The following is a 27,512-nucleotide window of genomic DNA, read 5'->3' on the forward strand; positions in this document are numbered from 1 at the left end:
CAGACATAAAGATATCATAAATATTTGAGAGCCTGATCTCCACAAGTCGAAGGTTCCAAATGTGCACAAAATCACTTATTTTAGATTTACATCTCAAAGCTATGTTGAATATCTTTAAAGTATACAGAGAGAACAATAAAGGAATACTACTTTGTGAAAGAAGAAATCAACTTTTCAATTCTTGAAAGTATATTTAGCATTATATCATAAATATTTACAAATAATCATGATCATCAGCCATGATCAATCCACTGCTGGATGAATGGCTTCCCCAAATCGCCACCATCCTTCGCGGTTCCAAATTGCGATGTTCAATCCACCGAGTACACGCATACACACCGATATATATACTCTGGGAGCCAGGCAAGGTGACAGGCACACTTTCGTTTAGAGTAATACCAGAAGGTATTTGGATTAGAGATATTGTCAATTCTGAAAATATGAATCCTCTCATAATTGCTGTCAGTCTAGTCATTACAACTGAAATGAACTACAGGAAATGTTTTATATATATCAAACTCACATTTCATATGTGGTGCACATATGTACACAACGTATTGGGCGCTATATCAGGAATTAAAGCTTACCTTGTGAAATTGTTTAGTTTCAGTTCATAGAGTTTTCTGAGGAAATTGTAAGGTTTATTTATGCTGTTTACTCAGGAAAGCCTCCCTCTATCTCAAGATGCTCCTTCAGGAGGGTCCTGCAAAGCTTCGTGGCAGGGGGCAATGCTGCTGTGCTTAATCCCAATTGATAAATGTGCAGGTATTTTTTTGCATTGGGATCTTTAGCCAATACCAATTATTTACATTGTATGTGTGTTGTAGCTTTGGGAGGAGAGTGTTCAACCCGGATGAAACCCATGCAGAACAGGTGGAAGATACTGACTCCATACACAGATGCACCCGGGTCGAGAATCAAACCCAGGGGTTTCTTGCTGTGAGGAACAAGTGTTAGCACTGTGCCACCATTCTGTGTATTGGCGCTACTTTGAGGATCCCCATGTTTTTTCTCTGTTATCCTAACTCAGAATCAAGGTTGAGACCGAACACAAGGACATAGAAGTGTAGGCAACATCAGGGCATCAGTAACCCCCACACACACTGGCAGTTAAGAGCTCATAATAAGTTAAGAGCTCACAAAATGACCAATGCAGGAAAAATATTAAATAAAGGGAAAAAGCACTGTGCATCTTAGTTGTAAGACATAGCTAAACATTCCAACAGGGCTTATGTACTGCACTTGTATCCACGAAACATATTTCCCATTGAGCCGTTTAATTGTATAACACTGCATAATACCACCAGTGGCTATATCTGCAGGATGTTAGCAGAGACAATTTTGTGTAACTAATTAGTATCGGGAAATTATGGCTGAATTTAGCTGAGCGGAAGGATAGGGGGCAGGGCGTTAATGAGCGCGTGTTGGTAAAGATAGCGGCAAGCAGCAGGAATTATTATAATTTGCAATAATGAGCACAAAGCCATGGAAGCTGGCGCTATGATCTAAATGGCTCCGGTGAATGTCATGCGTAGCTTTTACAAGCGCAAACAGTTCCAGTGATCAAATGCGCGTTCGCGCTGACATGATGGGTAGGTCAACAACCATGCTGTGCCTGGGTACGGAAACGCGTAACTGCATTATAGGAGGTAAAAAACGTGCTTCAGTGTAACGAGGCCAGGGCAGACCTTGCCTGGGCTAATGCTGCAGCAGTATTATTTAAGGATATAATTCATGCCTAAAGCATGTCTGGTGCCGGTTTAATTTATGTCTAACAAAAAAAATCGAGTTTAAAGTGCTGTTAGCAAGAACGCTCGGCTAAATTGGCACAAATGAGACCAAAACCAGCGTACGCATTTGTCATATTCAGTTATCCAGTTAGGCCTTATTTAATAATAAAAGTCATTGGTAATCATTGCCATATATAGTGGTGTAATGTATTGTGGAAATAAAAAGCATGGGCCAAAAATACTCAAAACGAAGTAAAACATAAAGTTTACCCAAGAAAAGTCCACACAGCATTTGTTACGTCTCACCAATTTTAGCAAAGCTGAATAAAAGCAATGTACTTTAGAAATGTTCTCTGTGCACGGATTACACAATCTATGTCATGATGGAATAGCTGCAGAATTTTTTGGAAATTCTGTGTGAAATTGTTAAAATGAATGGACAAAGTGTTACAGAAGAGTAGTTTACATCTGATTTCTCATTCAGCCAAATTGTGAGCTGACAACCGCATGCACATCAGGTACAAGAGAGATAAAGAAAAAAAAACCCGAGATATTCTAAACATGTCCCCTAATTTGCTCTGTAATTATACAACACTCAACAGCTTGTTTTACGTGGGTTGCAGCAGAAAAGTAAAAAAATATAAACAAAAGCACACGCACGCGTGAACACATGCTCACCACACCGCGCGCGAACACACAATTAGCGCTGTGGAACAAGTGTGAGCTCCTCTTGTTGTTGTTGTTGCTGCTAACGTGCAAATGAATACTGAAAAAGAGCACGCTGCACACGGTAGAGGAAGCCGGTGGGGAAACAGAATATTCAAAAAGTGATGAAGAGAAGTCAACATAAAATCAAATTACTTGTTTACCGTACAGCCTTTAGTTGTTAATTTACATACAAACAGTGCTATAGTTTTTTATCCTTCTGACATGCACAAAGCCACGTGTCGAATACTCGTCACATGTCATAATCTAATTTAAAGCATAACATTTAAATGGTAAAATGTGTACGATTATCAACGTGTCATTTTTGGCAATTTTATTAAGGTACTGCAGTACAATTATTGTCAGGTAACTGTTTGGCCCGACTTTTTCTCAGAAGTGACATCTCATTAACATCACTGTCTATACAACACAGTGCTGGGGTCCAATGTTTTTACACTCCAGCATATAGAAACAGCCATTACATTACCCGACATGGCCATCAGTAGCCATTGGAAATATCTTCTCAGCAATAACAACATACAGCATACATTTTAATATATCTGTATGGCTACTGTATAGATGTGAGTAAAAGAAGCAAATATATCACAAGTAAACTTTTCGCTGGTTTTGACATTCATTGTCTCTCATCAGCAAGTCTGACTCTGCTGATGAGACGCTAAATGTCAAAACTAGTCCGGAGTTTGATTATGTTGAACCAATGCGACTGAAACGATGTACTTCCATAAGGCCGTGTGGCTGATGAGACGTGTATTACTTAGATATATATTACGTGGAAGGACATGTGAAGGAGGTATGTTGTCTGCAAATTAATTGAATATCAGATGTGCAAGCTTTGTGCCTTATTTATTGGCTCACTCTCAAACCTTTCCCCTTGTTTACATGTATGTATGAAGAATTTATTTCGCACCAGACATAGCCAACCGTGCTAATCTGAGGTGCGGACATGTCTCCTGCATATACAAAGTACTTATTTCTATGTTTTACATGTAACAAAATACAAGGTAATAAAAACAATTCAAACAAAGGGCCAATTAACATGATTTTTTTCAGAGCCCTACAACAAACCTAGGCGAGTGCACGAGGTCCCAGTGTACACGCAGGTGGGCCACTCGGCCATTAAGCTCTCGAGACAGACACTCGGCTGCTCAGTGGAGAGAGAGAGAGTGAGTGAGGGCGAGTGGAACGGCAGATGCAGGTGGGACACATCGACCCTCAAGGCTGTCACACAAGCACCCGGGCCTGCCTGTTGCGTCGCCCGCCAGCCGTGAAGGAACCCCTCTAACAAGCTGTCAGTGCCGGGCGATCGGCCCAAATTTGCGACGATTATTCAGAGATGCGGCGCGCACCCACTCCAAGAGCAAATGAAACGGTGTTGATAGCGATAACGAGTCAGCAAGGAGCCAACGTGCAAATTAATCCTTCTGGAGTAGTCCCTGGCATAGGAGCCAACTACATGATCGTTGTGACGTTACACCGAAGCTTTCACGTAACGATTGGGAGCAACGAAGCCAGCTTCTCACCTTTACAAATGCGATACACTCCGTGCATCTGCACATGTGTGAGCACGTATGCAGATGTACTGCATTTTCATGAATATGGAAATGGAAGTGAAGTATATACTAGACAAGTGTTATTTTCTTACATAGTTATCGCACTATGTTCGTTTCCTGGATATGCGCACCATGGAAAACAGACACCTCCACCTGGTCATCATGTCCTATAGGTCAACCGAACTGACCTATGCGACATATCTGTGGAATTGGCGACACCCATCAAGATGTAAGAGTCACTCCCAGGTGTTTGCCAACATTTATGGTTTGATCGTTTAACATTCTTCTCACACAAGCTCCTCAGGAAAAAAATAACTCAACTATTTGTAAGGAATATGTTGCCAACATTTCAACCACGCAGTGCAAAATGTTGCCAAATTAAAGTCCTTCAATATTTAATGTGGTTATTACTAATATCACCCTCCCACCAATGTAGACTAGAAGGAATATTGTTGACATACAATGAATTGTACAAACACCACAAACATATTGATCTATTCTTGAGCTACCACCATGCGATAGTAAATAGAGTTTAGCATGCATTTTTTAAAATGTGAAAATGGAAGACATTATTTTCAACTAGCTTGCGCTAGGTAGATAAAACGAAGACAAAGATCACCCATATATCCTTAACAGACTTATAGGGCAAGTGCTGTTAGCGATCACCTATGAAGGCTGGAACGGCACCTGAGGGGATGGCCAGCAACCACACCCGGCCACCTTTGTCTCCTGAGTGGCGATATTTACGCACCGCACCAGGTACTCATTTGAGGCTGAGTAGACTCAGGGGATGCCCAGGACCGGTTAAAATAATCATCACTGGTGTTGGCCATGAGCAGGGATCGAACTCTGGTCACCAGGTTCGTAGCGCAGCGCGCTAACCGCCCCCCCCCCCCCACACACACACATGAGTTTAATCGTTCTAAACCTCCGCGTCCCAACCGTGGCGTTGGTGCACACACCGCAATGTGAGAGGGTCCCGGGTCCAGGCCGTTTGCTGGCATCTTTCGTGAGATCGTGTCACATGCTTTGGTTGTGTGCTGCTGAAGATCACTCAGGCATTTCTGATTAAAACAAAAAATCCCCAGTATTGAGAAATAATGTGTTGCCATCATTTTAATTGAGTAGTTCATACGGCCGTCCAATTATAAGGATTTAATAATTGATGACGCTTAATGGTCACCCTGCAACATGTGTACAAATTCATACTTTGTCAGAGCCGTCATATAATCTGGGGTAACACTAAAAGGTGAAACAAAGCAAGTCACGGTGGCTTTTCCAGAACACTGGGTGTATACACTGCAGATAATTGAATAATTGATATTTTCCACATGATTGTACTTTAAATGAATTTGCTACAACAAAACGCGGGCAAGATGGCGCGTCTTGATTTGCCACGGATTCACTCTGTGGGGTTTGGATTGAACCCTACATTCCCATTCTGGCTAGCTAACCAAATAAAACAATGATTTAGCTATGAAGCCCACCTCCTTTTATAGTTTCGGATGTTGGTAATTGTGTGGGAGAGGCAGAGCAGTAGAATGGTAAAGCTGTGTGGCCGCTAGACAAACAGTGTTGCCTTTTTGTCGTAAAGGTCATTACAACCCGATCTCTGCATGATTAAAGCTGTGGGAAAAGATGCCTCTTGTTACTCCATGCAAACGTAGCCAAGCGAGTGCCCATGGATCGAGGAAATACAATAACCCCTAGCGACTGCGGACTGTAATTAAATGCACAGGTTATTGTGTAAGTCTTAATTGATTTTTCGTGACAGAAGAGCTTTAGGTTTGCTATTAAACACATGTTTTACTTAAAGTGACTTAAAGTATTTGGCCAGAATTATTCCTATCGTTTTCCAGGGGATAAATGCTTAACTGCAATTAATGACTAAGCTACGATTACAGTTACCTATTTATTAAATTAAAAACTCACTAAGCCACATTTGGAGATTTCTGCAAATTTCAATATTGCTGTGCGTCCCCGCGAGGGAATAACCAAATTCCTGCTTTCATCATTAAGTGGGTCTCCGTGAATTAAAATTAAACACAGCCGCTAAAAGTCAAGGACACGGGCATCATTGAAGGAATGCGCAGATAAACGTCCCAATGACGCCATGAAAAACATAGTAATCAAGCACTATGAAACATTATAGCTTATTCTATTTCTTAACATTGTACTCGGGAAACATGGCATTTCGCCGACCAGCAAGTTGTGTACGACTAATCATTCTGGTCGCGATCCCACGAGAGTATTTATTCATTCGAAGCATAGTTATGCAAGGCTAGAACATTATAGCAAGAGTAATTATGTAACTTTTAAAGTTGGCAGAATTGGACCAATATCCTAATATGCAAGGACCTGCTCTTGTAGCTGACATCACTAAGCAGCAACATTTAGTCTGAAACAGGCAGCATTAACTTCGTAGGGTATAACCTGCCATGGGCGCAGCATTTAAACCTTCATTCCCTTGCAATCTAGCCATGACATCCATGCTAAATGTTGTGCTATCCAGCTGCCTTTTATCTACTCCTTGTGAAGTTTATGTCCCTAATTAACATCTGTGTAATTTGTGTTATATATTTTATCAGCTTACAGGTCTAGACCAGGTCTGCCCATCAAATGAAATGTGAACTGCATTGGGCGGAGGGGGGTGGGTGGGACGGGTGAGGTTCCATGGTCTAAATGGGATAATCGCTGATCTAAACGTCACTTTCATAATAGCCATCCAGCAGAGCAAAGAGCCCCATTTCTGTTGTGCTTTTTTGCGAGTAGGCTTAAGTAATTGCTTATAGACAGATCAAGGGTCCGATAGAGTTGTGCCATACATGTACACCGACCCAGAGACCAACTTCAACAAATTGACGATGGGCGGAGGCTTTCAAAAGAATTCCTTTTTTGAAGAACAACGACAAACTGTGACGATAAACGTGAACAGCAACAAAAACATCTAAAGCCAAGACCCTCCCAAATCCGAACAAACATCTTTGTGACCACAAACTGGGCAGAATTTTGCTGCACGAGCAAACAACACGTTGGGCCATTTAGAGATGTTATAACATTGTGAGGCTTCACCCATAAGATCCCCGTTGTAAAACTCCCTGCATCCCATTACTGCGCCATGGGCAGAGGAGGTAAGGTGGCAGGGAGGAAGGGCACGTTCCGAGACCCTTGCAGGAATTGCTAATTGTTAATGTTAACTCAGTTAATATTACCTCAGTTAGGATGACCTCAGCTAAGATTACCTCAGCTAAGGTTACCTCAGCTAAGATGACCTCAGCTAAGATTACCTCAGCTAAAATTAACTCAGTTAAGATTACCTCAGTTAAGATTACCTCAACTAAGATGACCTCAGTTAGGATGACCTCAGTTAGGATGACCTCAGTTAAGATGACCTCAGCAAAGATGACCTCAGTAAAGATTACCTCAGTTAAGATTACCTCAGTTAAGATTACCTCAGTTAAGATTACCTCAGCTAAGATTACCTCAGTTAGGTTTGACCTCAGTTAGGATTACCTCAGTTAAGATTACCTCAGCTAAGATTACCTCAGTTAGGATGACCTCAGTTAGGATTACCTCAGTTAAGATTACCTCAGTTAAGATTACCTCAGCTAAGATTACCTCAGCTAAGATTACCTCAGTTAAGATTACCTCAGCTAAGATTACCTCAGCTAAGATTACCTCAGCTAAGATTACCTCAGTTAGGATTACCTCAGCTAAGATTACCTCAGTTAGGATTACCTCAGTTAAGATTACCTCAGCTAAGATTACCTCAGCTAAGATTACCTCAGTTAGGATTACCTCAGCTAAGATTACCTCAGTTAAGATTACCTCAGTTAAGATTACCTCAGCTAAGATTACCTCAGCTAAGATTACCTCAGCGATGAGTGGGCGGGGGCATGGAAATGCTGTATGTCGATTAACCAGGTGTACAAATGTCCCTCATTTCTGCCGGTTTATCAAAAATAGAAAATAAAGGTGCAGTGCTGAATGTATTTGCCAATGACACTGCTGGCAGAAGGGCCTCCGCTAGAGGGAGGTTTTGAGAACCCTTCTAAAGGGTATTTTTAATGTGGGAGCACTCACACTTTCTCCCACTTTACTCGAATTGCCAATCAAATAACTGTGGTGTACCCATTTGTACTGCTTGGGTAGAAGGCGGGTTTTAATACATGTAAAAACATTTGATTCAATTGACATTGGCAACATATAGGTATTGCGTTTTACAATGCTCAAAAGAGTGTTGTTACCAATTGTTTTAGCTTCGACCTGGCCAAATGTAATGGAGGCGTAGAACAGGATGTCATAGCCACGGTCAATTATAGGGCCGCACGAAGGAAGGAAGCAGGAGTCTTCGTGAATGTTCCGGTGCCAAGCTGACTTCATGAGAACTCAACCCAATGTCTCTTTTTGCACAGCGATGTAATCCAGCACTGCAGCTATGATCTCACTTACGCATTAGGGCTGAGTTACATTTTCAAGCCGGATTTGTAGGAAAATTAAGTAGCCCCATATGTTAGCAGAGATCAGATCTTCTGCTCAACCTGCACGGATATCTGCCGGCTCATGGATAAAAGAGATATTGGAACACAGACCTCGAGGTAAACCCTGTAAAGTCGAAACACGCGTTCGATAAAGCGGCGTTGGGCAAGGTTTCCCTGTACTTATTTGCATTTTAGTCAGGGTAAATAATTGTACGGATAAACTTTATGTTGAGTTGAATGTTGAAGTGCTTTTTTGATTTTACGTTTGGGTGTTTGCACATCCTAGGCAATGCCTATCAGTAATGCATGTCTGCGCATTGGCAGTTAGCTGCATTAATGGCTGCATTAGTGGATCTTTTATAAACTGTGTAAGGGATGTCAGGGGAAAGATTCCCACCGAAAGGAATGGGGAGTGGGACGGTGACAGCAGAAGGGAGAGGAGCAGGTGAGGAGATATAAGAGAGAACGGGCGGGAAAAAGGGAAAGAATTGTGGGGAACCGGATCGAGAAGGCTGGGGACGAGTGTGGACTGGGGGAAGCAATGAAAGACGAACCCCCTGCAACCTTGTGTCGGCTCTCCTTTACACGTGTGTACATGTTCATGCAGCATATTTACAATACTATGTTTTATGTGCTGAGCTAGAATGGCTTTCTCCTCTTTACTATTACATTTTCTGCAAACAATATGATACGTGGTAGTCAAATGACAATGTATAACTACTTTCACGTACTGCATCCACACAGAATGAGCCCACAGCGCGTGCACCTTAATTAGGCCACCACCACCACCGATTAGGGGCCACAAAAAGACACGTCACGATTCCCCAGGCTGAAGGCCTTCAAGTGCATTTCCTGAGGCCGCACAGCATGGCAGCCCTGGGCTATGTCGGTGACATAATGAGGCATAAAAGACGCTGCTGCTGGGCTACCCTTGACCCGAGGGTTGAGGGAATGCTCGTCGTAATTGCACGCGTTAAAGACAGGTGTGTTTGTACCATTACAGCGCCGCCGTGGCTATCAATGCTTCAACTCTTCTAGCGAGGTGGGCTATAATGGGCTGTCCCAACAATGGCTGCTGCCCGATGTGAGCTTTGAAAATCCCACCACCACCCCTAATCAACGGATTAGCCACTGCAAACAAGAACAGACAAGTAGCCTGGGCCACCGCTAATCGGATGATTGTAAAGCGAGGCCCTGAACCATCGTGCAGCGATTAGGCCTGCCCCAGCAGTCGAACCAATTTGCTCCAGATTAAGGCTCCGGGAGCTTCTTCAGAAAATAAACGTGGCGAGGCATCGCCCGCCTCGGCCGTGAAGCCCCCAGGCAGCGCGGCACCGTGTCGTGAAGCACTCGGTGCCGTCACCTCCCAGAGCACAGTCACTCTTGCGATTTGGAAACAAGTGCTGGCATTGTTATCGTTGACATATCAAAACGCCTTATAAGTAAGAGGACATTTTGAAAAAAAGAAATGATCCCGAACTCTTTCAGAGAGACGTTTTAAAGATTTTACACTGCCCGCTGTACAAACCCTCGGTTATTATTACGTAAAGTAGTCCTACCATTGTACTGACTGTTAAGACTCCACAAATGTCAAAGATTGTATACGTTTTTATTCATTTGCGAATGGTAGACTTTTACGCAATATTTGAGGCCCGCTGCGCTCTGTGCGGTTCACTTACACGGCATCCCCACTGTTTAGTTTCAGAGAATATCGCCCATTTACTGATGGGTGGGTAAACTTTGGCTTGGATAGCATCACGCAGCGGCATGTGTTGGCAGGGGCTGCTGAACGATCTTTAATGGCCATAGACGAGCACACGGCAAGCGGTTTTTGTTGATCCAGAGCCCTCGGTAAGTGATGGGGAGCACAAACAGGCTTCAATAAGGCAGGTTTCAATACAACAAACCCTGTACGTGCAGGCGAGCTTTTCACATATCAATCACCAAGAAGGCCACGTTTATTTACATCATCATCATCGGCAATGATCTATCAACTGCTGGATGAAGGCCTCTCCAAGCCGTCGCCATCTCTAACGACCTCGCAATTCAACAATTAAATTAGCTCTCCATTCCATCGCTCATCTAGGGCGTGTTCCGTCATTTGGCTGCTAATCCTTTGTTAGTCTCAACTACCAGCCAACATCCACTCTAGCAATTTGTTGTGCTTACGGTAACTCGTTTTTCTTAATTATCAGTACGATGTCTCTAACTTGAATATGTTCTCTGATTCGTGAGCCCTCTTCGTATATCTCGGTGGAATTCCAAGGGACGCTCTTCTCCATGCATCTATGCACGCATAACATTTTCTTCCATTTCCTTTATTTCTCTAAAACTATTTTGCAAAAAAATGTTTCAATGTCTGTGAATAGAACTGATGAAAATTGAAAATGTGTCTCCTTATTGGACTCCCCTTCTAATATGTATTTTGTTACTATTTAATGTAAATGGGTTTTATTGCTTATGCATTTTCATTTGTTGAGAGTATTGTCAGCGCTTGGAAAAATGCATCAATTGCGAATTAGTAAAATACCTTTTCACAGTCCACAAAAGCGAGACACAGCAGTAATGAAATTGAGATTGTGATTTATAGTATGTAAATGGTCATTGGGTAGAGAAACCTTACCTAAAAATGGCTGTCTCATGTGGTTGGTTTTCCGATAACCTATTCCTGGTTTAACAGACGGTTTGAGAGGCCTATGCATGGCGTTGTGGAATGAGCAATTTAATTGAGATGAGCTATTTATTGATAATAACGCTTTCACTCAGTTTTATGACCATTTTTTTTTTATTTTAAAAAAGATAGAGGGCATTATTACATGAATGAGGTACTTCATATCTGTACAAACATTTCGTAAATGTCTGCCAATTTTATCCCAACAGCTGGTCCCACTTCTCTTGATGATGTCCAGCTATACCATCTGGTCCCGGACTTTTACCTTTTTCGTCTTGTGAAAGGCAGTGCTTACTTCGTCTAGAACTCCCTCCCCTATTCCTCTGATAAATGATTTGATTCCTTGTTAATAAGGTTGTTTGCTTCCTATTGAGATACATTTGCTCTTCTAATTTCAATATTCTATCTCTGTTGTGTTATGGCTTCATGTCTCCCTGAGGGGTAATGTTTGCCAATCATCAGCCTCCTACTGCTTTTATGCTCCCATTACTTGCTACAATGTATTCGATAATTTGCGTTGCGTTTTCTTATTTCTTTTCTTGATATTATTTCCATAGTAAATTCACGGACTTCTGTGTATCGAATTTTATTTGCTGAGCATTTCCATCTCATTTAAATTTATCTCATCCTCAAAGTGTATTTAGTGGTTTCAGACAATTTAGTTTCTGTTTGACTCTTAACCTTTCCTCTCACTTGCAATCTAGTATCCATTACTATATGCTAGGTGTTGCAGTATAGTGAGGACATCAACTTCACTGTCTTGCTGCTGTAGGTGTTTGAATCCGTTGCTTATAGTCTAAAATCATCCACTGCCTGACCTAGGTTTTTTGTGCAATAAACAAATATGTTTCTTACGCCTGTAAATAGCTTTGACCTCTGGTTGGCTACATTTAGGTTTATCATGGCTTCCTTTGTTGAATTTGTTGAGGAAAGAGCCATAACTGGACAAACCGGGGGTTGTTTGTTGGAATGAAGTACATTTTATTTCTAATTCCACCACTTAGGCTCCTCCAGTTAATTCCATATATTCTTTCTTTTGGGTAAAATGTGTAAATTATGTTCATGTCCTTGGTGGCTGCACACTAAGAGAAGCTCACCTCCCATTCCTCACTCCAATTCCGAATCCAGAAATCGTCCCTCGTATCTGCATCCATTACCTACTCTCGCATTGCGTTACCCGCTATAACGCCGCAATTCATTGTACCCTCATTTTACAAATGCAATCGTATGTTCGTTCACTTTGTCTGCTTTTCTTCATCCGTGTGGCTTGTTACTTAAGCATTATCGTTTGCAAATCTTTATTTGTCACATAAATCATGTTAAATATAACATTTCTGGCAATGGAGAGTAGGCATCATGTCAGACGTTATTGACTATGTATTTTAAAGAGAAAAACGCAAATACATTTGAGTGCTGAGTCCATATAAATGAGGAAAGCCTTAGGCATGAAACCTGAAGTGCCCCTTTCTTTCGGATAGATATTTGATAAAACGCCCCTTTCCATCTCCAATTTACCAACAGAAAAGTAGAAAGCCCATTTCCCTCTTCAGAGCATTTTAATGAAAGCATCAACGTGAGACTTGGCATAGAAAGTGTGCAGGAAGGCACAGTGGCAGCTGTTCAGTATACGGGCCTGCTGAGAGAAATTTTGACCTCTGACCTTCATCTGCCAGAAGAATTAGCAACTGCAGCTCTCCAGCTCACAAAATTGCCTTAGCAGGCCTGCTTTAGAGTGAAGATTGCCTATCAATTTCCACTGTGTTGGCTCATTTTACAATTTCTCTTCCTACCAGTCTCACTTCCTAAAGGTTATAAATCACTTAGCTGAATGCACCAGAGCCTGCTCAACATTACTTGTTATGCTGCTTTGCTCTTTTCTGTTCTTGTCTGCTTCTCTTGTTTTCATCCCCAGTCTCTCTTTAAAAAATACCTTTCTTGCCAATAGGCCCTCATGTTGATCATGATGAAGTTCAGTTTACACAACTCCCTGCCTATTAACACCAACAACTAGGCCATGTGCGTAGATCTTATCTCAACTCAAAATTAACTCGGCTGGTTGAAAAGAGTAACAGCTTGCCGAACCTAACAGCAGGCTGCTAGTCTGATATTAAACAGCTACCAATGTGTAGTAATATTAACACGATCTGAACACACGTGTAAATAGCAGTGACGGAGGATTTTTCATTCATTCCGAGTGTGGCTATAGCATCCGCTTCTCTACTCATGCTCTCCTTGTGGCAATTGTGAAGCATCTTATCTCACTCCTGCTCTGGAAATGGGAATGTCAGCCCCATATGGACTTCAAGAATGTGACAGTGCTGTTGCACCAATGCACGGTTTTGGCAAAGCTACATTCTAGGCATCAGATGGCAATCCAATATATGCAAGCATTTTAATCTATGTTTTATATGACTCGGTGTATAACAATTTATAGCCATGTGTTAATCCACTGCTGGATGAAGGCATTTCAACCGCCGTGCCAGTCATGCAGGCTGTTTTACCATACTTCACCATGCCGGTCAATGCAGACTGGTAAAGGTAGGACCCCAGGACCATTTCAGTTATCACTGACCAATGACAATAGCAGTGGCTGGGAATCAAACTCGAAATACTCGGTTCACCGTGCAGTGGGCGAACTACCACTCCAGCTACAGTAAATATTAGGGGGGGGGTGGTACAGTGGTTAGTGGTTAGTCCACTGCACCACCACTCCATCTAACTATCCCACTGCATCACCACTCCCCCGAGTTTTTACTTTAGGGGGAGTGGTGGTGCAGTGGTTAGCATCCTGTGCTAAGAACTCCATATCGAGAGTTTAATTCGCGGCCACGGCTAATATCAGTGGAATGTCATATCTGAACCCATCCTGGCCCCCACCCCTTCATCAACCTTATCTGACTGGTGGTGGCAAATGATACAGGTAGGCATTTCAGCTGCCAGTGTAACCCCAGAGTGGACACTATCCCATACATACGGATAAACCAGATTATCCCTCTGCCAATGCTGAAAAGGGTTAGACGCCACTTTGTTCATTTTGGAAGCATCCCAAAAAGTAGTGCTGGCCACAAACAAACACATGTTATCTAAACAATGCGGTGATGACTATTTTATTATTTATGGCAGATACCTTTCCATACTAAATCAACTCACTCCATTAATTTGACCGTGTGATTTAAATAATATAGTGTATTCAATTAATTTAGGTAAATTGGCATTATTAGATGTAGAATTGCGGTGAAGATGTAGTTTCATGGGAGACCATTTATTTGCAGATGTGGCCCCATGCATTGAGCGAGGATGAAATATGCACGCTGGAGACCACGCTAATGCTCTCTCGATGGACGCGAAGGCTGCATTGCATGGGCCTGGCACGTACTGATGAGCCACTCAAACGCACGCTCACCCTTCTCCTCTCACAGCACAAACTGACGCGGGAGTTGTACATTAAAGTCTCACTGCGAAAGCCGACAGCTTATTGGAAGGAAATACATTTTTTTTATCATGAAATGTGGGCCTGTCAAAACGGAGCATTTAATTTAACATCAAGAGTCTATATTTAGATCTGTTGCCAAGCTTAATTACAAAGGGCGTAATCATTCGGCTGCTTTCATGAGTGCAGAACACCTGCCCCCATGAACACACAAACACACACAGGCACACACACAGAGACAAACACACACACCCAACACCCACAGACAAGGCCCCGTATAGCCTTAACAGTCTGTTAGCGAGTGGCTCCTATGAAGGCCGGCAAGGCACGGCACACTAGGCGGTGGGTGGCCAGCACCACGCCCGGACGCCTTTGTGTCCCGACTGGTGATGTTTACACACTGCACCAGGTACTTATTTGAGGCTGAGTCGACCTAGGTGAGGCCCAGGACCAGTTTAGATAATCGCTATCACTGGTGTTGACCGTAAGCGGGAATCGAACTCGGGTGGCCGGTTTCGTAAAGCAGCGTGCGAACCGTTGAGCCACCGCTCCCCACTAAACAGACACACTCATGTGCAAGTACACTGCATATGCAAGCCATTTAAATTATGTGTACATTTTCCACAATTTTCGAAATTACACAGAAAATTCCAATTACGGGTATGTGGTTGAACGGCCCCATGCAAATGTAGTTACACATTATTTGCATACATTGTTGGGTGAATATATCTCCGCATTTACATTCCTACACAACGTCACACGAACAATAACACACGTGTATGAATTATCAGTGTTGAAGGGGGAGAGACAACGATCCTCCTTTTTAGCCAAGTGCTGTTATCGCAAGCACTAATGAGGGGTGTTACTGTGTACGAGAGAGTTTTGTGGCCAGCACCACACCCAGTCCGTCGTGTTTGTTTCGCCAATACTAATGTTTACACACCATACGAGGTGCTCCATTTAAGTTTGAGCTGACATAGGTGCGGAGGGACAGCCAGATCAGCCTCAGACACCAAGTGGCCCCCAGTGATGCGAATGGCCCGCAAGTGAACCTGGCTCAGAGAGAAGTGTAAAGGGAAATGGTGCAGCCCTGCAATTGTCAGCTGCCATCACCACTGGTGGAAGAGGCTTCACTCGTGGAAGGACTCGTGGAAGGTCTCGTGTGCGCGTTTAGAGGGCATTTGGACTATTCTTCCAAGACGAGCCTTTTGTCCGTCCAAGGACGGGTGTATTGCAGTAAATCTGAAACTTGCAAGCGAAAAGCAGAACACGACGTGATATTCATTACATCAATGCGTGTGCAATTTGTAAGGGCGCGGTGACACAGACTTATTTAATTAAAATGTTATAATCCCTTGTTCATCACGACGTCCTTTTTACTTCTATGTCTCAACAGCGTTACGGAGACCACGTGACGTGAGGGTTCTGACTTTGTCGTGAGGGTTGTGAGTTGACGCCGAAGAGGGGGGAGGAGGTGCCTCGCCCCCCCATGTGGAGTGACGTCACCCGCTAATTATTATTGATGAGGGGGGGGTGTCCATTTGGAGGACGTCACCTTATGATTATTAATGAGGGGGCTGTTCGATGTGGAGTGACGTCACCTGCTCATGATTATTAATGAGGGGTGGAGGGTGTCGATTTGGAGGACATCACCTGCTCATGAATATTAATGAGGGGGGCTGGTCAATGTGGAGTGACGTCACACGCCTTAAGGACAAACATTCCTGCGTGATTATAGTAGGTTTGGTCAGATTAACATGGCTGGCTCCGTACGGTGCGAAAGAAGTTCAACATACATACGTGCGCACATGTCTTGGAAATAGTGGAGTACTCACACTTTACCCCACCACATGCACCATGGTTGGAATTTAAGAGACTTCCACCATTGTTTGAATTGTCTCACCAGGCAGATCAAACCAGCAACCTCTGGATTGCAAGGTCGGTGTGCTAATAATTACACCGCGACAATCAGAGAAATGTATGAACGGTGAAATCACCAATCACCCCACCCTCACACCCGCTCCCATACGTGGATATTAGGCATGTGATGATTCATACATTGATGAATTAACATCAAAATCAATTCTTATGTGTAAGAAATAATTTTGATAATTTTAAATGTTAAGTGTATTATATGCTAACACAATCACTGAGGAAAATGGAGCAACTAGATCGCTTGGGAGGTGACCCCATAACGTACCTAATAAATCCATGTCCACTGTACCGTTTACATGTGTGTATTTATAAGCACGCAGATTCCACCGCCCTTGTGAATGTATCCACAATGAGTTAAGGGTGGGCGCCGATCTTTTAATCCTTTTTTTTAAAGAATCAAACCACGTTAAAAAAATGTAATACAATTGTTGTATTTGTTACTGCTGTATGTTTCAGCAGCCCTCTGACATGGGCAGAAATGAAGGACTTGCTGAACGCAACGTCAATGGCGCCTGTGGTGAGAGAGGGCGATGCTTGGGTCACCCGCAGGGTCTCTCGCACAATGCCCTAGAAACAAGCCACCCTTAAGGTTCAATGCTGCATCATTTTATTAACCATGCTATTATCATTCGCATGGGGTTAAGAGTTAAGGAACAGCCATAAAATGGTCTGTCTTATACAATCCATTACGGAAATCATTCTGGCTTTGTCAGAGTACCCGGCTTTAAAGGCTCTCCATTTGTCTTGCATGTTCACCCGTAGATGGTAGAAAAATTGACTACTGATGATAAAGATTTTTTATTTATTTTATTTTACATTCAGACAGGAGCCATGCATCATGACTTAAGTGTGATTACTGTCTGTCCGCAAAACGACACTATCAATGTAAAAGGAGCAGCAAAAATGCATGGAATGCACAATTGCCACGTTGAAGGGTATCCTTGTTTGGAGGCACTCCGCTTACAAGGGAACCTGGCTATCATCAACCTATTATGGCTCCCTGATAAGTGCCACTTCCTTCCATGCTGCGTATGGGCCCTGCTAACCTCGAGAGTGAGCGATGGAGTCAGAACCATGAACCCAGTGCACTGACGCAGACAATCTCAAACACCAGGCATCACGGTCGGCCTTCACTGGACATTCCGCCAACGTGTGAAATGCAGTGGTTAATATTTTTGCTTGAATAATGGTGACAAAAGGAAGCTTTCCAGTGGGGCGGCTTGAACATTAATGTTTAAGAACAATTACCCCAGTGGCTCTTCTTTATTTTGTATTCGTGTCCACATTCAGAGAATAACACCTGATAAACTGATGGAAACTGTACCACTTTATATTTTAAAATCACATTTTTTTAGATGTATGTGGTACCTGTCTGATAGGTATTCTTTCTCCCCCACTCTTACCCGGTGATTCGAGGAATTGTCAGGAATCTGGGTCGTGGTTCGATTCGAGGGGCTTTTCGGTTTGTGTTTACTGCCTCATTCATATTCTCACTTGTTCTGTCCTGTTTGTCCTCTCTAGTTTTTTCACGTAGCAAAAATGTACACTTTGTACATGTTAAGCAAGTAAATAGTTGGGAATAGAAACAATTCTCACATCATGATTCCATGCGTGTATCACGAGTGTAAACGATCATTAAAGTCGATTCATTGTTAAAGGATTACTGTTTATCACATTACACCTTGGAGCTTAACAGACAGTGGCCATTTATGGATGTACATTTTAATGACTATGTTGCTAGAATTAATCCAACATTTTGCTCGTGGCCCTTCTTGATAGCAAAGAAGAGGTTTTCCACATCATATTTTGGTACTGGCAAAGAAGGTCCCATGATGAAGCAAATACACAATGTATTTGCATGCTATAATGAAGGTCCATTGCCCAACATGTCCCCCAATATATATTTTTCATTTTAAGGCCACAGCGTTGTTGACGAATGTGTTGAGTGTTTTCCTTAATTCAGCTGTGTGCACAAACTGCTAAATGCAGTACGACCAAATCATCTGTTTAAGTTTGCTCATAGGATTTTTAAAGCTGCTACCTCATTTATCCGTGGATGTTAATGTTGCCTGCGTTTCTCGTGAGATGTGGCTTTAAAGCAGTAGTCACATGGTCACATGAAACCACCAGCAAATAAACAGTCAAATTTTTTATGAGATGAATCAAATGTGACTGCTGAAATGCAGCAACAGGGTATGCACACATTTGTTTAATAAGCCATATATCACTAAGGCCGTATGCCCTTTAGCCTATATAAAATGAGCTAGGCAAAGCTGTCAGCAGACCATTATTATGACTTGCATTCCTAAAGTCCCACAAAGGCATGCTGGCCTCACTGTTCGTGGGTACACTGTCTTCAATATTTTAGGGAATGTATGAACCTACAACTGAAAGTATTTCAGAGTCAAAATTGTATTACCTACTTTATAGAATAATATTTCAACTACCATGGCATGGGTGTATTTGTACATTGTTTGTACTATCGGCATCATGTCAATGTATATCTGCTGAACTTACTTTACACCGCATGTAGCCAACCGTTCTAATCGGAGGTGCGGGATAAGGACACAAAACTAAACACAACAAAGCAGCTCTAAAGAAATGTAGTTTTCAATCGATATTTAAAAGTGCATAGCTCCAGTGGCTTCCTAATATCGGAAGGAAGAGCATTCCAGACAATTGCAGAAGCATATCTAAAAGGGGGCGATGCAGTGACCGTCTTTGTTAGATGGTTTGCCAAATGCCGTTGCGAGGATTACCAGAGTTGGCATGATGGTTTAAGTTCCTTGACGAGATCAGCAAGGTATTGGTAGCAAGCACTTTGTGTTTAATGAATGTAACCCTGAATTCTTCCTAAGATGAAGATTCCATTTCTAAATCTCACAGGGCATTGTGCTGCATGTGTCAGAATAACTGGGGAAGCGATTTTCCACAGGACATCAATGTTTTTCTTTAAGACAATCGGGGTTGCACTTTCCCATACACTTCACTATGAGACTGTTGTGTAGCATGACCATCGAACCAATACATTACTCATTCTTAATAGATGTAATTTATTCAAATTAAGTGCCAAACCTAATATCATTTTTGTGCAGTCATTGGTAAATTCGGCTGAGACCATCAACTCACTCCACTTAAGAACCAGGTTTAACCACGGGTGGGGGCTCTTCAGATGCACACCTAGGGTATGAATGTGTATGTTTAACTTCTTTCCCACCGTACACCAACCGTGCGAATCGGTGGCTGCGCCACCTGGCCACCACCACCTCTGACGTTCGTACATTCGGTGGCAACAGTCGCACGCCGCTGTGCCGCGTGCCACCCACCTGTGCTCGAGTTGATGGCGAAGAAGCCCTGTGGGTTTCCGCTGACGATGCGGAATTTCAGCCCCTCGCCTGAGCCCGTGTCTGGGTCCCAGGCGTCCACGCGAACCACCGGCACGTCTTTGGGGGAATTCTCCGCCACCGCGGCCAGGTAGATGGGCTCGGAGGTCTGCGGGGCGTTGTCGTTGACGTCCTGGGCATGGGGGGGAGAGGCACGGGCTCGTCTCGTCTAATTTTGAAACACAACGGTGCGTGTGTTTGTGTCTACGCGTGTGGGGAGCGGAGTGTCGCAGTGAGCGAGCGCTGCACTCGAACCCAACAACTCGAGTTCGATTCCTGCTCACGGCCAACATCGGTGATGAATATCTGAGCCGGTCCTGGGACTCCTCTAGGTCATAAACGAGTTCCTGGTGCAGTGTGTAAACATCAGTGCTGGGGAAACAAAGGCAGTCGGGCATGGTGCTGACCCCTCATGTGCTGTGCCGGCCTTCATAGGTGCTAGCTAACAGCACTTGCCCCAACTGCCCCACCAGCCTGTTAAAGGCTATGTGGGAGAAGATATTTGTCTTTGTACTCAAAAGCCACCTCCAAAAATGCGAACTACATAACACACACACACGACTCAACTGGAGGGCATTGCTCAGGGTGCTCGATTCGCAATAAAGGCGCTAAGGCCTGGCCGGAGGTCAACTCAACCCACCACCTCTTCCTGCGTCAATAAATAAATACCACTTGTTGAGATTTCCACAACGGTCGTCCTGTGGAATGTTCACCACTCATAGAGGGCTGCCAACACAACTGAGCACCGCCTCATTTCTCTTTTGAGCAGGGATACAGTTGACTTCGACACAATATGGGGTTAAGTTCAAGTCGAAAACTTGAAACTGATTTGAACTCACAATATTAATATTGGGCACCTGTTGCTGTGCCAACGGAAGTAAACAAAGACTCAGCTTTGCATGCTGAAGATTTGTTGCTATTACTTTACAGAATAAGCCTAATCCCTCTTGTTTATAATGAGGGCCTGTTTGCTTTGGGTGTACACATTTCAACTGACAGCTGATTAGCCCTCGACAAGAGTGGACGTGAACCGTCTTTAAGAAGCTTATCCCCGACGAGGCATGCGAGAAGTGTTCCTTAAAAAAGCAAAAGTACAACTTTGTAGTCGGACTTCCCCACACAACTGCAGGATTATAGCTTAAGGTGCGTTACCAGCATTATGCCTCACTAACAGTTACAAACATTCCAAGAAAATACACTGCTAGTTAAACAATGGGATAAATAAAAGACTCTCCCCTCCTAAGTACACAAATTATTGCATTATATATTCCACAATGAAGCGCCCAACTCAATCGGAAGGTTGTGAGTTCATATTTTAGAGGTTCAACTTAGCATATCATTCCTCTAGGGTTATTAAAATGTATAACAATGAGTACTTCTGTCTGGAGAACCCCTCCAGATGGTATTTGGCCTACTCGTCCACGCTGGCCATCAACTTTTGAAGAGGTGGGTGTGCCCACACTTTACTCCGCCACACGCCACGTGCCGGTCACCTGTCCGTTACCCGTTTACATGGCTCTGGGTAGACAGAGGCGAGAGACTTGAAGGAACTCAGCCAGTGTTTCAAACGCCGCACCGGGAGGACGAACCAAACTGGCGACCTCTGGATCGTCCACCAATGTGCCAACCGTCGCACCATGGCGTCTTGAACGACTGCACCAATCTCCAGCTAGTCAAACGATTTATAAAGTGACGATGACGATCATGATCCTTAAACGTGGACCTGTACAGTTGTTTGTTTGTATGTATGTGGGTATGTTGAACTTCTTTCGCAGTGTACGTAGCCAACCGCGCTAATCGGAGGCGCGGGGGAAGGACAACAAACTAAACACAAAAAGCAGCTCTAAAGAAATTAGTTTTCAGTCTAGATTTAAAATACATAGCTCCAGTGGCTTCCTAATATTGGAAGGAAGAGCATTCCAGCCACAAGCCGCTGCTCTGAGGATGACCGGAGTTCGCGTGATGGTGGTTTATGCTCCTTGACGAGATCAGCGAGGTGTCGTGGTTCATTTTTGCGTCGTGATAGAAGCAAGCGGCCTCTCTGGAGGCAGTGAGTCGCGGCTTACCTGCACCTCCACGTACACGTGGAGTGTGGAGAAGCGTGGGATGACGGCCCGGTCCGTAGCGTACACCATGAGCCAGTAGCGGCTCGCCGTCTCGCGGTCCAGCAGCTGTGCCGTGCCGATCGCCCCTGCGACGTGGAAATGGATGACATGACAGAAGCACGTGGCAATGAGCCGTCGTTGATTTGCGCGGTTGGCTACGTATGGCGCGATAGAAGTGTAACGTACATACGTACGTATATATACGGGACGATGCAGCTTCTGCGACGGAGTGCGTCGCTCACAACGTGAGCAATTTGTACGACTTGCACGCATTCCGTTTGTTATCAACGCGCGTTCACAACAAATGCATCAGCATGCACAGAGCAAAGATGAAAGGGATGTAAATATATTAGCGCGATCCTTTCCTTGTAAACGCACGCCGTGTCAGATGTGCATTCATGCATCAATTGATACATTTATGCGTTCATCAATTCCGAGTATCATCAAAGAGACAATGGGGTGTGAATGCAGTGTTACCTGTGAACACCGTCAGTTGTCAATATGGAACACAACAGTTTTATAGAAATGCCTTTACATACACAGAGTTAAAGCGACTTCCTGCTTAGATGAGCACTGAGGTAGAGTGCTGATGTTCGGTGAACATCCCTGTGCGGTCGGAATACCACATTGCTATGACGGAGGACGTTTATCAATAGGACACCCACTTGTGACTTTTTGACAAAGTGGTACGCATGTATCGACCCCGGAGGGGAGATTTACATACACCAATACACACACATAAACAAAACAGTACCTTACAATAAGCACACACATACCTGATAACTACAACTGTACGCATTAAGAAATTGTCCAACATTTTTTTTATCTAAATGGCAACATGTATGATATGCTCCAGCAGATGTCTCAATCATGAAAATGAATGTCTCTGAAAGCATGACATGCTGCTCGCATTCGCCTCTTCATTCCATCATTTAAAATCCTGGGTTCAACCTTCAATCGTTGCTCTGGATATTCATATTGTACTGAAAAGCAATGGACCAATATGCTTGAAGAGAACGTTATTTCTTATGTTTCATATTAACGGCCGTGACACGTGGATCAGAAACACGGGGGTCGACAAAGGGAATCGAACAAAAGATGTGCAAAGAAGCGTGTATCGGGGCGTACTTGGTATTACATTAACAACCGGAAGGTAACACATTGCATCAAATTAGAGGCATCGCCTTGACTGTGAGGGAAAGTGAGGGGGCTTAGACACAACCCAGAATTAGCGGGGATGAGGGCTGATGACTGGTGATGACATGGCAGCCACAGGAGAATAAAAGATTGCAGAGGACCACCACTGGGGAGATGGAGTGATGGGATCAGCTCCATGTTCAGGAGTGCCGCTAGATCGTGGCGTCCTGGGACCATGAGGAATTGTGACAATGTGGAGAAGATGTTATCCAAACGTAGATTGGCAAGTCTTGATGATGATAAGATTACTCATGGTACACACTAACGCTTTGAAAACGAATTTACACAAAGGTTTTCTTCACACTTCTGGAAAAAATGCCTGATGATGCTGGTTGTAATCACCAGGACATTGTCGTACTCAGTTGAAATGTCGTGGGTTTGCTCTCCAACACATCGGTGTTGCTGAAGTAGTAACCAATTGGCACCTTCTTACTGATATTTTACCGTGCTTATAAAACTGTATTGCTGTATATACAACACGGAATACCATACATCAAAGAACGTATTAAAACCACAATAACTTCACGGTTGTGGTGTGTAATGCATTCCATTCAAATGCATGCAACTTCACGAAATAATCAAACATTCACCCTCTGCACGTCATCTTCACTGTTCTCAGTTTTCCTGCTGCGTTTGCGATCCCTCCAAAGAGCTTCTCTGGGCAAGGCTGCGCTAACATGCAAAACCCAACACTCAATCCTTGTTATCTTCACAATGATACCTGGTGCAGAAAAGTAAATTATCCTCGCCAGCCCAGGGTTTAGGGATCATCCATGCCTAGGATTGGATGGGAGAGGAAATCCAGTTAAACACGTACGGCTGGTTTTAGCACCGCTGACAGCGTACACACCACTGCCGCTGTGGAAATGTAAATCCACGCCATCTGACCTACTTCACCCGTGTCTGTGGGTTCGGGTCAAATCCAAGGTTTCCATCGTTGCCGTGGTGTAATGGTCAGCAATCTGGAATTGCAATCAAGAGGTTGGTGTCCTTTTTCACAGCGTGACAATTGAATTAATGGGCCAATGTTTGTTGTATTTCCGGCCTCTGTACACGAAGCAGTATGGGGACACCTCCACCGCAGCAGCTTGTTGTTGTTGCTCAGCAGGTCACGTGTTAATTGTGGGTACTCCCACCTCTTACAATATGTCTTGTATCGAAGAGTAGGCCAAATACTGCTACTGTTATTTACTACTACTATTTAATTTACCAGGTAAGGCCCACTGAGCTACTATAGAGCTCTTTTTCGGAAGCCACCTGGCCACAAATGATAACTCAACGAAGTGGCTTATCACGTGGAAATGTATAGCAGCCAAATACTCTAAACGCGTGACGTCGATTCTAAATATGGAGGGAAACACCGGAGGACCCGGAGAACACGGGGAGAGAGACACGCAAACTCCATCGGCGTTCTCTCGAGGGGTTCTGTAGAGTTCCCCTTCCACCAGCAGTGGCACAAGACATGAATTGCATGCCTTTCCTTTTTTACCTTCACAGGTTTTCGTTTTTGGGTTCCACACCACTCCAGGTTGTTTCCTGATATGTGTGCATCCGGCTGTACATGCACATGTCGTTGCATGGCTTGACTTACAATTCAAAGATTGTCACAGTTGGATTGACTCAGCACATCATCCTTCTCAGGGATGTGAAATGAGTTCTGCTTTGTGGGAAGTCAACAGTGGCTCTCTACACACGCAACGGCCAGTGGTTATGGTTGACGTGCTTGCCACTGATGAGATGCTGGTAGGCATATAATGATGCTTCGATTGGTTGCTCAAAATGCATATATGCAATGTCAAACACGTCTGTATAAATACTCAGTGCCAGCGCAAGGAATATTTAGCCAATGCAAACCTTATGGGTTCGATACAATATATGAAGACGTGAATAGCACAGGCTACACTGCTCATGTATACTAAGATATATGAAAAGTAATTATTTAACACATGGGAAAAAATATGCATGCCGTGATATGTTACACCCTTATATTTGAAGCATTTTAAACGGGAATTTTTTAAATACAGTAAATTAAAATCAAAATAATCAGGCGTTAAATCTCTCTTGGATATTTCAGGAGGAAAAAAAGATAAACCATTGCAACTTTGTTCCGTTTCACTCACTTCAGCAGTTTGAAATTACATTACAGCGAACCTTTCCATCCGTGCCACACGTTGCAGGCATCCGCCTGGTACGAGCAAGGAGTGGTTAACAATTCTGACTCTCTCCAGTCCCCCGAGAAAAGCGCTTGCCATTCCACATCCTTCTGGCCTACGGTCGCTGGCAGCTGCAGACATTTTGTCATCTCTCAGACATCCACCGACGAAGCCTCCAGACGTGTCGGGCATTCGCGGAGAGACCAGCTGGCACACTGCACGTCCGCACCACATTCACCGCGCAAACTGCAGGCAGCTTGACCAGAGTCACCCAGCACCCAGCACCGCTGTGCAGCATCATCCAATAATGCACGCTTACAAATAAATAAGCAGGGCCAATGTCAAAATTCATTCTCAAGCTTTATGAGATTCAAATTGGCTGTCCATCTAGCTGTCACAAAGTGTCACCTTCTGAAAACGTTTGCAGATTGTTTTTTAAAGCAGATTCTCGGTTACCTTGCCTTTCAAGGCACTTTAACAGAATGAGGAAAGTGCTAAATGCCATTCTCTCCATATACATGTATCATCCGTAGTTGGCACAGTGCCTTTAACATATTCAGGTCAAAAGTAAAAGGAGAAAGTGACTCAAAACAGCGAAGCGTAAAGGAGTCTCCGAAATGTGCCCTGTGTATGTGCTCCGTTCATCCTGTTTGCCTGAATACAGCTTCCACCGTTCTTGGCAACATCTTTAGTTATGCCGCCATGGCTCAGTAAGCTGCATAACATTCAGTGAGCTCACTCGAAATTCTTATGAATCCACGAAGATTTCCATGCAATGAACTAATGGCTTTCTAGATTACATCTCAGCTCAGGCAAACATATGTCAAGTAAGATACTCCTCCAAATCCACCACATCACAGAATGAAATATCTGACTTAATAGACATGTGCTTTTTTTAAAGATCTCTTCTAATATGCTCATCATGATGACTCGTATTGGAATGAAACATCACTTATTAAGCACGGTAAATTGTTTACGTAACACGTTTTACTACTATGTTTGGTTATAGATGGCATCTTAAATAGAACTTGGGAAAACATTCCAGTTCCCACGTGCTATTTTATTTCAGTACTGCGTGCATTCGCCAGCGCGAGCACGAAGCCTCCTTATACTCAAACCACACAGTGAGCACAACAGAACTCAGCTTCTGGGCCCATCAATGGGAAGAGTTGAGGCTAACGGAGATGCTCAGTGCTACTTACGATAAACAGCCGAGTTCTTACAGGTGGCGAGTGCCTCTTCTAATACAATACGGATTGTTCCACAAGCTTTGTTGAAACACTCAAGGGAATTATGATGATTCTCCCTTTCCTGTAATTAGGTGTTAGGCTATTCAAAACTGGGATATGAGTTATATATGTTATTATGAATCTATTTTTGAGATGTATACGGCCCTGGAATTATTAAATCATGTCTACATTCTTTTTACGTCATGTCATATTGGATAGAGTGGCCTTTAAAATTTAATTTAAGTGCATTAATACACAAGAGAGAGTGCATTCATAATCTCTGTAGGAATCGAAGTGGCTATGGTTATAAGATTGTGCAAGAGTGTGTGCGTGCTAAAACAAAATGCATGCAGATGCTACGTGCATACATTGAGTAGAGCAAAGAATATTGCAGCACTGGACTTCAGATGAACGAAGACAAGCACACCATTCAGATAAATCCGAGCATTAGAATGTCCGCACACCACTTACAAGATGGATAGCTGTGTGCCATTATCCTTTAGCATTTATGCAGCAGCCTGGGCTTGCATTTTAACAGTATCCACCCTGCCTTTCCTCCTCGCAGCAATGTGATAATGATGATCCTCAAGCAAGCCTCGCATGAGATCATGGCTTGAATAAAAAGCCACACACCTGCAGCTTGGAGAGTTATCAGAGGGCGGTCTTTGGCTCCAGACAGTACCTCCTGTTTAGTGCATAATTGCAGCAGTTACTTCTGCCCAAGTACAAGATCTCATTAGAGCCCTTCTCCATTCAAGTGGAAGCATAACATATCAATGTAGCCCAATGCATTTTGGGAGAATGTATTTAATCACGACTATTAAGTGGAGCCAACCCGCTGAGTACGCGTTTACTCTCCATCACGTGTTCTACGCACATGACTCACTTGCACCTTACCGGGCTGTCTTCCTCCACATCTGTC

The 27,512-nt window shown here is 43.5% G+C and overlaps 1 protein-coding gene across 5 annotated transcripts in view; it reads right to left on the minus strand.

Moving 5' to 3' along the window:
• LOC144724151 (protocadherin Fat 1-like) overlaps window positions 1-27,512 on the minus strand; it is a 227,325-nt gene that overhangs the window by 110,634 nt on the left and 89,179 nt on the right. For all 5 annotated transcript variants that reach the window (XM_078603071.1, XM_078603067.1, XM_078603070.1 and 2 more), the window contains exons 3-4: window positions 21,973-22,097; window positions 19,850-20,039 (exon numbers count right to left, since the gene is read on the minus strand). In XM_078603071.1, the coding sequence (XP_078459197.1) occupies window positions 19,850-20,039; window positions 21,973-22,097 (315 nt within the window). The remainder of the gene's footprint in view (window positions 1-19,849; window positions 20,040-21,972; window positions 22,098-27,512) is intronic.

This window comes from Lampetra planeri, chromosome 19 (genome assembly GCF_965212315.1).
Source record: "Lampetra planeri chromosome 19, kcLamPlan1.2.h2, whole genome shotgun sequence".
Lineage (NCBI taxonomy): Eukaryota > Metazoa > Chordata > Hyperoartia > Petromyzontiformes > Petromyzontidae > Lampetra > Lampetra planeri.